Source organism: Coffea arabica, chromosome 10e (assembly GCF_036785885.1).
Source record: "Coffea arabica cultivar ET-39 chromosome 10e, Coffea Arabica ET-39 HiFi, whole genome shotgun sequence".
Classification (NCBI taxonomy): Eukaryota; Viridiplantae; Streptophyta; class Magnoliopsida; order Gentianales; family Rubiaceae; genus Coffea; species Coffea arabica.
Window position 1 is genome coordinate 10,844,488 of NC_092328.1, and position 11,354 is coordinate 10,855,841.

General features: G+C 36.0%; 1 protein-coding gene across 1 annotated transcript; it reads right to left on the bottom strand.

Annotated features, from left to right (window-relative positions):
- Window positions 1–130: 130 nt before the first annotated feature.
- On the bottom strand, window positions 131–5,920 carry LOC113711272 (protein NRT1/ PTR FAMILY 5.10-like). The gene is made up of 4 exons (XM_027234435.2): window positions 5,626–5,920; window positions 5,321–5,538; window positions 1,947–2,494; window positions 131–1,351 (listed from the first exon to the last, which is right to left on the bottom strand). Exons 1-4 carry the CDS (start codon window positions 5,783–5,785, stop codon window positions 535–537), a joined length of 1,743 nt encoding a protein of 580 aa, XP_027090236.2. The 5' UTR covers window positions 5,786–5,920; the 3' UTR covers window positions 131–534.
- Window positions 5,921–11,354: the final 5,434 nt, after the last annotated feature.

Here is an 11,354-nt window from a genome sequence, read left to right on the forward strand (position 1 = left end):
ACAAAAAAAACTGTCCATCGCACACAATATCTTGAAATATACTAATAAACTACCAGAAGACCACTGCTTTCTAAAGATCTAATGCTACAACAAGGGAACAAGAGTGAATCGTACAATGAAGGAAAACAGATATGAAACTGCTAATCTTGCTAATTGACTAAAATGAGTATCAAAATTGTATGGAAAACATTTCGATGATGGAAAGCAGTACGAGTAAAAACCGTGCCATTCAGGGAAGTATCAGGTTTAATAGACCATTATACCTAGACAATATACAGAAACATGCCGCTACTAATATTGCAGCATGAACCAGTTTCAACCAGTGAATGTACATACAATACCCATATATTGATGCCTGAGTTCGTACTTACCGCTGTTTATTGGATGAAAAAGCACAGCTGAGAATAGACCTAAGAGATTAGCACGCTGCAACACAGATTACCAGCAATGTCTTGGACAAACCTACATACTGTAACAGCCTTTTAATTTCTATATATGCACCCATCTAGCAAACTAGGTGTGGTTTAGGCAACTTCAGATACTACTTCCTCGATTATAAGCATAGGACTTTGCAAAATATACATAAGCAGCTAATGCAATAGCGCTAAGTCCGGCAAGCAGCCAGTAGAAGTAATCCAGGTGTGCCTTGTTCAAGTTGTCTGAGAACCAGCTCTCGTGTCCATGCCTGCTTGTGGCTTTCTCAATAACAGAGATGAGAAAGCTGCTTAGAAAACTTCCTATCCCTAAGATACTGAGGTATAGAGCGAGACCTGTGCTTTTCAATTGATTCGGCATTTGATCGTAGAAAAGTTCTTGCAAACCAACCATAGCAAGTGCTTCAGAAACTCCATAAATCAAATACTGAGGTATCAACCAGACCACACTCATGGGAATCGTAGCCTTTGGCTTATCAACCAAACCGTACTCTTGAGCAGTTTCAAGACGCTTCATCTCAACTAGAGCAGCTATGACCATTGAAAGATTTGAGATAAATAGCCCTGCTCCAATCCGTTGGAGCATAGTTATACCTGAAGGTTTTGTGGTTATAGCTCTTGCAGTAGGAACCAAAATACGATCATATATAGGGATAAACACAATTATCGAAAGAGTGATAAATGATCGTAGTGAAGCGGCTGGTACTTCAAAGCTTGGACTGATAGATCTGTCCATTGTAACTCCTTGCTTGATAAACAAAGTGGATGACTGTGAAAATACAATTCCATATGTCAAACATGTTGCCCATATCGGAAATAGCCTGAGAATTGCCTTTGCATCCTCAACCTCGCTGATGCTACAAATATTCCTATCTTCCTCTGAACCATCAGGTACTAGCAATGCTTTGTTCAGAAACCTATGTCGATTGCAATAAACAAAAAAAAACTAAAACATTTAAAGGAAGAAAATTTGGTTTGAGATTTTTTATCATAAAGATCAAGGATACAGTTCAAGAAGTCAGTGAAGCATGATCTAGCAACATTATCCCATTCAAACAAGTTCATTAATTTGTAAAGTGGAAACAACTTTACACATTTTTCTATTTGCCAATCTTTTGAAAACACAAGAGATTAGCAACCAGATCGCAGGGGAGAGGTGGAAGGGAGGGGATGAGAGAGGAAGAAAGGAGGGAGGGGAGGAAGGGGAAGAAGGAGGAGGGGGGAGGGTGGTGGCAGCGGTGAAGGAGGGAGGGGTCGTGGCGGCAACGGATGGTGATGGATGAGGTGGTGAGTGGTTGTGATAAAAAAAATTTTAATAAAATTTTTAAAAATATTCCAATTAAATTTTAAATTTTAAAAACACCCCAAATACATTTACAGTGTCAAGTTTTTATATACATCGTTACAGAAAAAGTTTTTAACAATACTCCCCAAAAACACCAAACTCGTACGGCCAAGGACATAAAATTAAAGTCTTAGTTACTAAAAGCTTAGAACAGGTTGGTTTCTCACTTGAATTCTTGAGGACCTTGGTAAGGCACAGAGCCCTGAGACTCCAGTTGCATGGATAATGTTGAAGAGGTGGCTCTCCAATTTCTAGCTGCATTCACAAATACTCGACCAATTCTCATAAAAGGGCTCTTCTCCTCACTATTGACGCTAAACCGGTAGGTGACAGTTCCGAGCAAGAACAAGATAAGTCCAAAACCCATTACAAGGCAGGGAATCGCAAATCCAAGGCTCCAACTTAAATTATCTTGAATGTAGGTTAAAATCACTAATGCGACCAAAATAGCCGAACACATACCAAAATACCACCAGTTGAAAAACGAGCTTTTGGCTTTGCATTCTTCTGGATCTTGTCCATCAAATTGGTCGGCTCCAAAAGCTTGTACACAAGGCTTATGCCCTCCTTGGGCCACAGCTATTAGATACAATGAAAAGAAGCAGAAAATGATTGGGAATTCAGAAGGTGAACATGTCACAGCATTTTCTGCATGTTGACACCCAGATGAGTTGAAAGAGGGAAGAACTGTTGAAAGGGTCAAGAAGCCAAGTCCCTGTGATTCACAGCAATGCATGGCTTAAGAAATTGTTATCAAAAGAAAGTAAGGCCTTGTTTGGACAGCAATTTTTCAATACGTTTCCGTGAACACATTTTTCAATCATCTCTTTATCTCACATATATCAAATTGCTACAGTAATTTTTCTACAAAAAATTCAGAAAAATGAAATCCAAACAAGGCCTAAGTTTTTGTTTGAGTAATGGCCATTTCTCTTGATTAAGTCAAATATTTGAAACGGTAGCATGAAGTTCACTTCATAATTTTTCTGTTCTTCTGTTAGTTCTCCTTTCAATTTTTATCTTTTTTATCTTGAGATTTGAAGAATCATCCTCTTACATCAGAATTAAGCTCGTTTATTAATTCTACCACTAATATGGAATTATGTGGCTATATTTAACCCCTGGACTTATTCTTATTCATAGTTGAAACATCAGCTAGGCTGAAAGATCTAGAGCATTATAACATCAAAACAAAATCAGAAGTTAAGGATCGTCAAAGAGGCTAAAACCATCGAATAGTTTCCGGTAGGAAAAATCTATTTATCCGAACTCTTCACTTTGTCTTGTCGTACTCGTGTTCTACTCTTCATTTTGCACTAGAATAATAGCATCGATAGCACTCCCATAGATGAGTGCGAGAAATAAAGGAGGAAATATGTTCACTTCTCCGAAAATGCTACAAATGGCTCCAATTGTTTAGCTTCTTTTGTTAGCTATTCTGTTTATGTTCATAATTGTTCAACAGATTACGCTTCTTTTTTCCCTTTTTTGAGCAAAAATTAACCTTTTATAAAATAGAGCAAGAAAGCTTACACATTGCAGCAATGAGCAGCCTTTTCATCCTACTATCACCTATACCTATATATACAAAGAACTACAAAAATCTACAAAACACCTATGTACTCGTGAGCAAAATACTTGTGTGTAATCCCCCAATCCTTGATCAAGCTCCAATTTACTCTTGACCTCGGAATTCCGCGCCAAGTAGCACCAACATATCTCACTTCAGTAACTATACTCCTTATAATACGTAATACGGAGTAATGTAGGCTTGCTGGAACATCACCTTATTTAGTTATTTCTACTATAAGCATGGTAGTCAACAAGCTTATGCTTGACTACATTCACCTCCCCTTCTTGGATGTGCTTACTATTATCTAATTCAAACCCTCTCCCTCATCTACCTCCTCTCCTCTCCACACACACACACACACACAACCCCCCCCCCCCAAAAAAAAGAAAGAAAATACATCTGAGTTTTTAAAGAAATAGATGTCATAAAACCAAGCTTGAACCCCTCCAGTCCATTTGGCCCACATACCCATCAAACTAATGGTAAAAAAAAAAAAAAAATAGCCGTAGTGATGCCAAAAGACTTATTTTAACTCTAGCTTTGTCCTTCTCACAGTGAGTGAAATGACTCAAAGTGATAATTTTTTTTAAAAAAATTCCCAAAGGATGAGCTGTCTTTTTTGTTTTTTACACAATCGATGTTGATTTCTGCATACATTTATTTTTTAAACAATCCAATCACTAAATAAATTGTTTAAAAATTGTAATCACTGAAATATATTTTTTTCAACTCTAATTATTTGAGAATTCTTTTAAATTTTGGAAATTTCTTATCCTCAAAGTGACCCCAGACAGTGGCAGAGCGAGGACCTAAAATCAAGGGAAACAACAGTCTATTATTGGGAAATGTAGGGGTTGGATTGAGAACCATCTATATTAGTGATAGTTGAAGTTGCCCAAGGTTCAAAACAACTATCTTGGTGATATGAGTAACTACAAAATGCAAAAATGTCTAATTCTTTTATATAATATGTAATGTATTATATTATTAATTGATAGTCAGCATAAAGTGACTAATCTTAAGAAATCTAGTGTGGCCAATAAAATTTGTCAAACTAACCAAAGTTAGCTAGTGAATTCACTTATATATGTTTCCTTGAAAAGCAAAAATTAGAATTAGCATTTTCACTTATTTTATTGGCTAGTTGAATAACTAATATTAGTGTTTTACGAAATCATATGCATAATTTGTGAGTATTAAATTGCAGTGTACGTATTTAATATCCAAAAATAAGCTACATAATTACAAATCATCCAAGAGTGAGTTGATAAATCAATCAAATAAAAGAGTAGTAGTACAAGATAAATCAAATTTAGTAAAGAAAGAAATATTCTAAGTTTATTTTTCTTTATTCTTCTTTTCTCATAATTAGCTGTTTTCACTCTTAAACACATTCAACTAATTGGCTATCCCTTCCGTATTAGTCTCAATCTAATATGGCATTAGATGACGTTTTAAGCATGTATTATCTTCTTTCTTATTTTTTTCGATTTTGCTTCAATTGTTTCTCATTATACATTATGGATTTTGGTTAATTTAAAGTTTAGCGAGTACCCCTAATTATTTAATTTGAGGGGATGCAATACGTAAGTTTTGTCGTTTGAGGGGCACAAACTATTAAACTATAATTAAAGTAAGATACAATTAGTAATAATTTTAAACTACAAAAGAGGATTTTAAATATTTGCGGAGAACAATTGTCCACCGTAAAATGTTTATAGCTCGACGATTATAATTGGGAAAACTTTGCTGTGGCACGATATGACAGGTGCTGTCATGTTGTGGCAACATATCAATTGACACGACGTACAGCATAGTAAATCCGAGCATCTTTTCAAGCTCATTAAGAGTTAAAAAATCGCTTCCCAAATAAGAGTAAAGTAAAGAAGGCGCCTTCCAAAGATAGAGCACAAAGTATAACTATAGAGTTACTGTTAAACAGCAGTAGAAAGTTCAAGTTCAACTAACCATGATATACAGCAATGAAGAGATTATGACGGTCCAATATCGACCCAGAAACGACTCGGCGACGAATGCACCCAAGAGCGGCAGAAGCAACGCTGTACCGGACCAAGCATTCACGTTCTCCGCTGCCGTAGCAGTGGACTGGCCGAGTGGCCCGGTCAAGTAACTGATCAAATTCGAACTTATTCCGTGATGAGCAAACCTCTCTGCCATCTCCATACCTGCATTAAAAACAAATAATTAACCTGCAGTATTTCATTTTATCATAGTACGGTGAGGATGTTAATACTTTATGATGGTTACTTCACCTATGACGAAAGCTGCGGATTTCCAGCGGCCGGATTTGGACCGGTTGGCAGGGCGGCCTTTGTAGTCAACATTTCCTTCGACAACGACAATGTTGTTTAGCAACGTCGGAGTATCGATGGCGTCGGAAAGGTTGGCCTCCGGGGCTGTAGAGATTGCCATGCCTGGAGTGGAGTAACTGTGCCGAACTCACTGGACTTTGGCTTCAGTTTCTACGTTAACGCTATAATTGTTGGCTCGGACTGGGTATATTATTGAGTAGGTTAAGATACTCCTGCACGTTAACGAACAACGGTCAAATCTATCGGTATTTTGGTGGCAGTGGCACTAATTGTTCGTTGGACTAATAACAGGAGATTGTTGTTTTTTTTTCCTTGTCAAAATAATAATAGGAGATTCCACCGATCCTTTGGTGTTATATAGTAAGGTTAAATTCATCGTTGAATGATGAAATAAGTGTTTACACCCTTGAACAAATATTTAAAATGTAAACTGCTATCATCATCGTTGAGGGAATGGTTTCTCTAAAGAAATTATAGAATTTTCTTAATTTTTTTTATACTAGTGATGGATCACGTACTTCGGACGTGAACATAATGCTTTTAGATTTTTTTAAAAAAATTTTAAAAATCAATTGTTTTAAAATAATAAATGTAATTGAGACAAAAAAATGTGATATTTAATAGTTATATTATTTTTTTTCTAAACTTGGTTTGCCATAACCAACATAATTGCAGAAGCAATAAAAGCATTCTTTATCCCAAAAACACTTTTATTTTGTAATAGTATCAATATTTTTAATCTTTTATTTTTAACCCTCCTACATTTAAAAATTATATATAATCCTCTCATGGTTTGGGTTAATGTATTACCATTAGTTTTTTTGTTAAAATTAATGGTCAGTAGTAAAAAATCAAAATCAAAATAATAAATTGACAAATTTATCCTTTCATTACTTCTTTTTTCCTCCAAATATAAAAAAAAAAAAAGAAATTGAAAAAAATAGATAACTAAGAACTAGAAAATACCATTAAAATTTTGGTTTAAAAACCTATAGTAATATTTGTAGTCAAAAAAATTTTCTATTTTTATTTATTTATTTTATATTTCCCTTCCATCTTTTTTGTTTCTTATTTATTTTTTTATTTCCTCTCCATCTTTTTGGCATTTGGAGAAAATTAAGATTTATAGGCCATAGTATAGATTTTCAAAATCATCTCTTTTCTTCTAATAACAACAGAGAAAGGAAGGGAAAGAAGGAAAAGGAAAAAAGAAAGAAAGTAGTACAAGAGTGAATTTGTCAATTTATTAGTTTGATTTTGACTTTTTACTATTAATCGCTAGTTTTAACGGAAAAACTAATGATGATATTTGACCTAAGGGAGTTATCTAAGATTTTTAATTCATAGGAAGATTATGTAGTAAAGCACCAAATCACAGGGATAAAAGATAATTTATCCAAAAGTAAATAACTAACTTGTTTGGCATTTTATTGTACTATGGTTAGGATTTCAATCTTTTATGATGGTCACTTCACCTGTAATGAAAGAAGCGGATTTCCAACGGCCAGATTTGGATCGGTTAACAGGGAGGCCTTTGTAGTCAACATTTGCTTGGGCGACGTCGTCTGGTAATGCTGGAGCTTCGATCGCATCGGAAAGGTTGCCCTCTGTGGCTGTGGGGGCCCATATGTGAAGTAGAGCAACCGTGCTGAGCTAGCTAAGATCACTTGACTTGGGAACTTGGGTTTAGTTTCAAACGCGCAAGCTATTATTGTTGAAGGTTGAAAATATTTAGGGATAATTTGAGAAACCTCCCTTGAGGTTTCTAGCAGTCTCACTCCCTTCCCTTAAGATTTCAAAAATATGAGAGACCTTCCCTAATAGAATATTGGGTCTCAATTCTTACATCATCATGAGTGAAATGACTCAAATACCCACATAACTTAGCAAATATTTTGCAATTATTTGGACAAATTTACTTAAGTTAATTATAAATATGATTAATGTAATTGACGACAATTTAGAAGTGCAATATGGACCTATTCTTCCCTTTGCATTGCTAAATGTCTTCCTTCTCTTTGGTTACTCACCTCTTCCTCTTCAGAACCTTCATACTATTCAAAGAATCTATAATTTGTGTAGCAAAAGTACCGCTTGTGAAGATTCCATTCACTCTAAAAAATTTTAATTCTCGCTTGGCGATTACATCAACAATATCTGTTTCTAATTGTAAATGATGTAGGTGAATTCCAAAATTCACCTCTATTGCTTGAACTGGCTATTTATGTGTGTTTGTTGCTACTACAATTGCTTACTTCATTTGCTGCTATTACTTTTAACTCATCCAACACCAAGCACTTTAATTGCATAGAGGCTGATACACAGAGTCCTATCTTGCTGCTTCATTTTGCTTTTATAAATAGTTTGCCAAAATGGCCATTGCACGTAGATGTTAAAAATGACAAGCAGAAACAACCGTTGGTTTCCAGGTGTCAAACTGAAGTTCAGACCTTCCTTGAGCCATTAGTTCCACTTACAATCCTGAACTTTCATTCTTGTTAAATTGTCTAAGTACTGTTAATACTGGTCATATGAAATTATCTCACTAATGTAAGACTTGAGGGCATTTGTGGTATCAGGCTGTGTTCTCTCTCCATACCTCAATTTTTTATTGTTTCTCTTTTTGAATTGGGTTGGATTTGATACTACCTATTCACTTTTAGGGGAAGTCTTTGATATTTTGAAAACCTTAGGGGAGGACAGTGAGATTGTTAGAAACCTTAAGGGAAGTTTTTGAAATTTTTCCAAATATTTATTGAGTAGGTAAGATACTCCGACACGGTAACGAGCAACGCAAAAATTTAGGGTAAAATACCAAAAAAAAAAAAACTCTTTGTGGGTTGTTGAATGTTTAATTTAACTATTTCTGATTTGGAAACCTACACTATAGCTCATTGTGGTTTCGACTAAATTGAAAATTGGACGGAAGACATCCAATTTGATGATTTGTGCATGAAATGTCAATATTGCCCTTACAATACGTGAAATGCTTTCCGTTTAATTTTCAATTTAGTCAAAACTGCCAGGAGCTATAGTGTAATTTTTCAAATCATAAGGAATTAAATTGAACATTCGGCAAATCACAGTGAGTTCATTTAGATAGGGGCAATATTGAAATTTCATATACAACCATTAGATTGAATGCTTTTTGTCTAATTTTCAATTTAGTTGAAACCACAGAAAGTTATAGTGTAGGTTTTTAAACCAAAGAGAGTTAAATTGAACAGTTGACAAATTACAGGGAGTATTTTGGTGGCAGTATTGCATTTCTAGTTTGGAAAAGAAAGTTCTACCATCGCCTTTGTGTATAACATGAGATTCTATAGTCTCTTACAAGTATTATACAGTGTTTTATCCCCTTAAATTTTAATAATTTCAAGGGGAGGAATGGATTGGGTGGTTTGAGAGGAGAGAGTCTAAATGAGAGATCTTGAATTCGAACCTTACAATTTATACTAAAAAAATTAATAATTTCAAATATTTAAAATATAAACTACAATCATCATTGAAGGAAGAGTTTTTCTAGACGAATTGGATATGAAATTTTCCTAATCTTTTTTATATTAACATTATATACACCATCATGATCAGGATGTGTGCATGATATTTTTTAATTTAAACTTAAAACTCAAAATTTGAATATCTATCATATATTTAAACTCAGTAGTGTATGCCGTTCAATTAATTGTTGTAGTTTTCTACTACTAATCCATAAAGACCGGGCTGCTTTCCGGTTTATATTCTCTCGAGTTCCCACAGTGTAGTCTTTGATGTCAAGCACGTGGCTTACATGTTTTTCAATGGCTGCTTATTCTGTTGACCATCACTCATGATAGGATAATGGGAGCATCACGGAAGTTACAGACAATTTCTAGCCACTCATTCTAGGCCCTATTTGGAACTGAGTTTTTTACCTAAGTTTTTTAGCTATTAGTTTTTTAATAACTTTTGCTACAAGAACCCCAAAAAAATTTTCAAAATTTTTTACCTACACACTCCCAAAAATCTAATACACAAAAAATTTTTCAAAAACTTTTCTTCTTTTTTCTCCCTCACCCACCACGCCAGCCACCACCTCCACCACCTCTCCCGGCGCCAATCATCTCAAATTTTTTTTTCTGTCCCTCACCCTCACCCCCTCTCCTCCCCCGCCACCCTCCCCCTCCTGCTAGGTGCGATCTAGTCTCGCGACCAGATCGCAAAAGGAGAGGGGGAGGGTGGCGGAGGAGGGAGATGAGAAGAGGGGAGGGGTGGCGGGCCTAAGAAAAAAAGCTAAAAAAAATTAATGGTCCATGGCCGGCCTTCCTCTGTTGTCGGAGTGCGAGGGGGAGGGGAGAGGGAGAGGGGAGGAAAGGGGTGGCGGTGGAGGGAGAGGGAGGGGTGGCGGGTAGAGAGGGTTAGCGGGGGAGAGGGGAAGAAAGGGATGGTGGGCAGAGGGGGTGGCGGGGGAGGGAGAGAGAGGGGTAGCGGGCCTAGGGGGATGGCGGGCAGAGGAGAGAGGAAAGGGATGGTGGAAAAGTTTGGGGGTGGCGAGGCAGAGGTAACGGGGAAGGGGGAGGGGGAAGGAAGAAAAAGAAGAAGAAGAAGAGAGGAAAGAAGAGAAAAAGGAAAGAAAAAGAGAAAAAGAAAAGGGAAAAAATGTTTTTCACCTTACAAAAACTTCTATAAAATTTTTCACATCACAAAAACTTCTACAAAAAAGTTTTTCACCTTACAAAAACTTCTACAAAATTTTTTCAAAAACTTCTACAGTGCACTACAGTAAAGTTTTAGACAAATTCCTAAAAAACTTAGGTTCCAAACGGACCCCTAATTTGGGTGCCCGGACTACTAGCTTGTCCGGAAACAATCGTCTTATTTCACATTGTCTTCTCTTTGCCCTTTTCTTTTACATTTTACATGTTCCCAACTCTATAATTCTTTGCCCTGCCCATCTCTACTCTGCTCCAATTCCATTCTCCTTAATTAAGAGAAACTAGGAGTCAGGCAACAAAAAGGAGCAGATAGGTAGAATCTAGTGGAGGAAAAAAAATATTCTAGGTCTTTGAATAATTAAGTATAATTAACCAACGACTCTTATCCAACTACTCTTATCCAACTACTTTAAGAGTAGTTGGCTAGCAGGAAGAGTTTCAAAACTCTCCGTAGGTGTAGGTCAATTAATCGAATCTCTTGATCTGCATTCTTGTCAAGGATTTCTTGAAAATTTCACCAGTATGTACAAAGATACTCCTTTGGTCCGGTAGCGATTTAGTTTCTTCCGGATTCTCCATTGATCCCTTTGAAAAACTCTCTTTGAATATAGGTTAATGAATCGACTGCATTCTTATCCAAGATTTTCTGAAGATTTTACTAGCAGGTGCAAAGGCACTCGTTTGGTACGATAAAGGTTCAATCCCCTCCGGATTCTTCATTGACTCCCTTGGATCCATCAATTCCTCTTAATGTAAAGTAGAAATAGGTGTCGAATAAAATTTCTCGTGTTTGGAAAAAATGAATAATTAAGTATAATCAAGGAACTAAATTTGCTAAATTAATGAAACTGTCTTGATAAGCGTATGTGAGTGTGAAACTCACAGCATGTGGCATCGTATTGCTGTTCCTCAGGATAATGGTTAGCCTTAACAAACTAACACTTGAAATCAATGAAAATTCTACAAAATGGTAAG

Excerpts from the sequence above, each read along its gene's own strand:
- LOC113711272 (XM_027234435.2), bottom strand. The coding sequence starts at position 5,785 with ATGGCAATCTCTACAGCCCCGGAGGCCAACCTTTCCGACGCCATCGAT. Across the intron at positions 2,495-5,320 it reads CTTCATTGCTGTATATCATG|GGACTTGGCTTCTTGACCCT; the intron begins GTTAGTTGAACT and ends TGTGAATCACAG. Across the intron at positions 1,352-1,946 it reads CAAGGTCCTCAAGAATTCAA|GTTTCTGAACAAAGCATTGC; the intron begins GTGAGAAACCAA and ends CAATCGACATAG.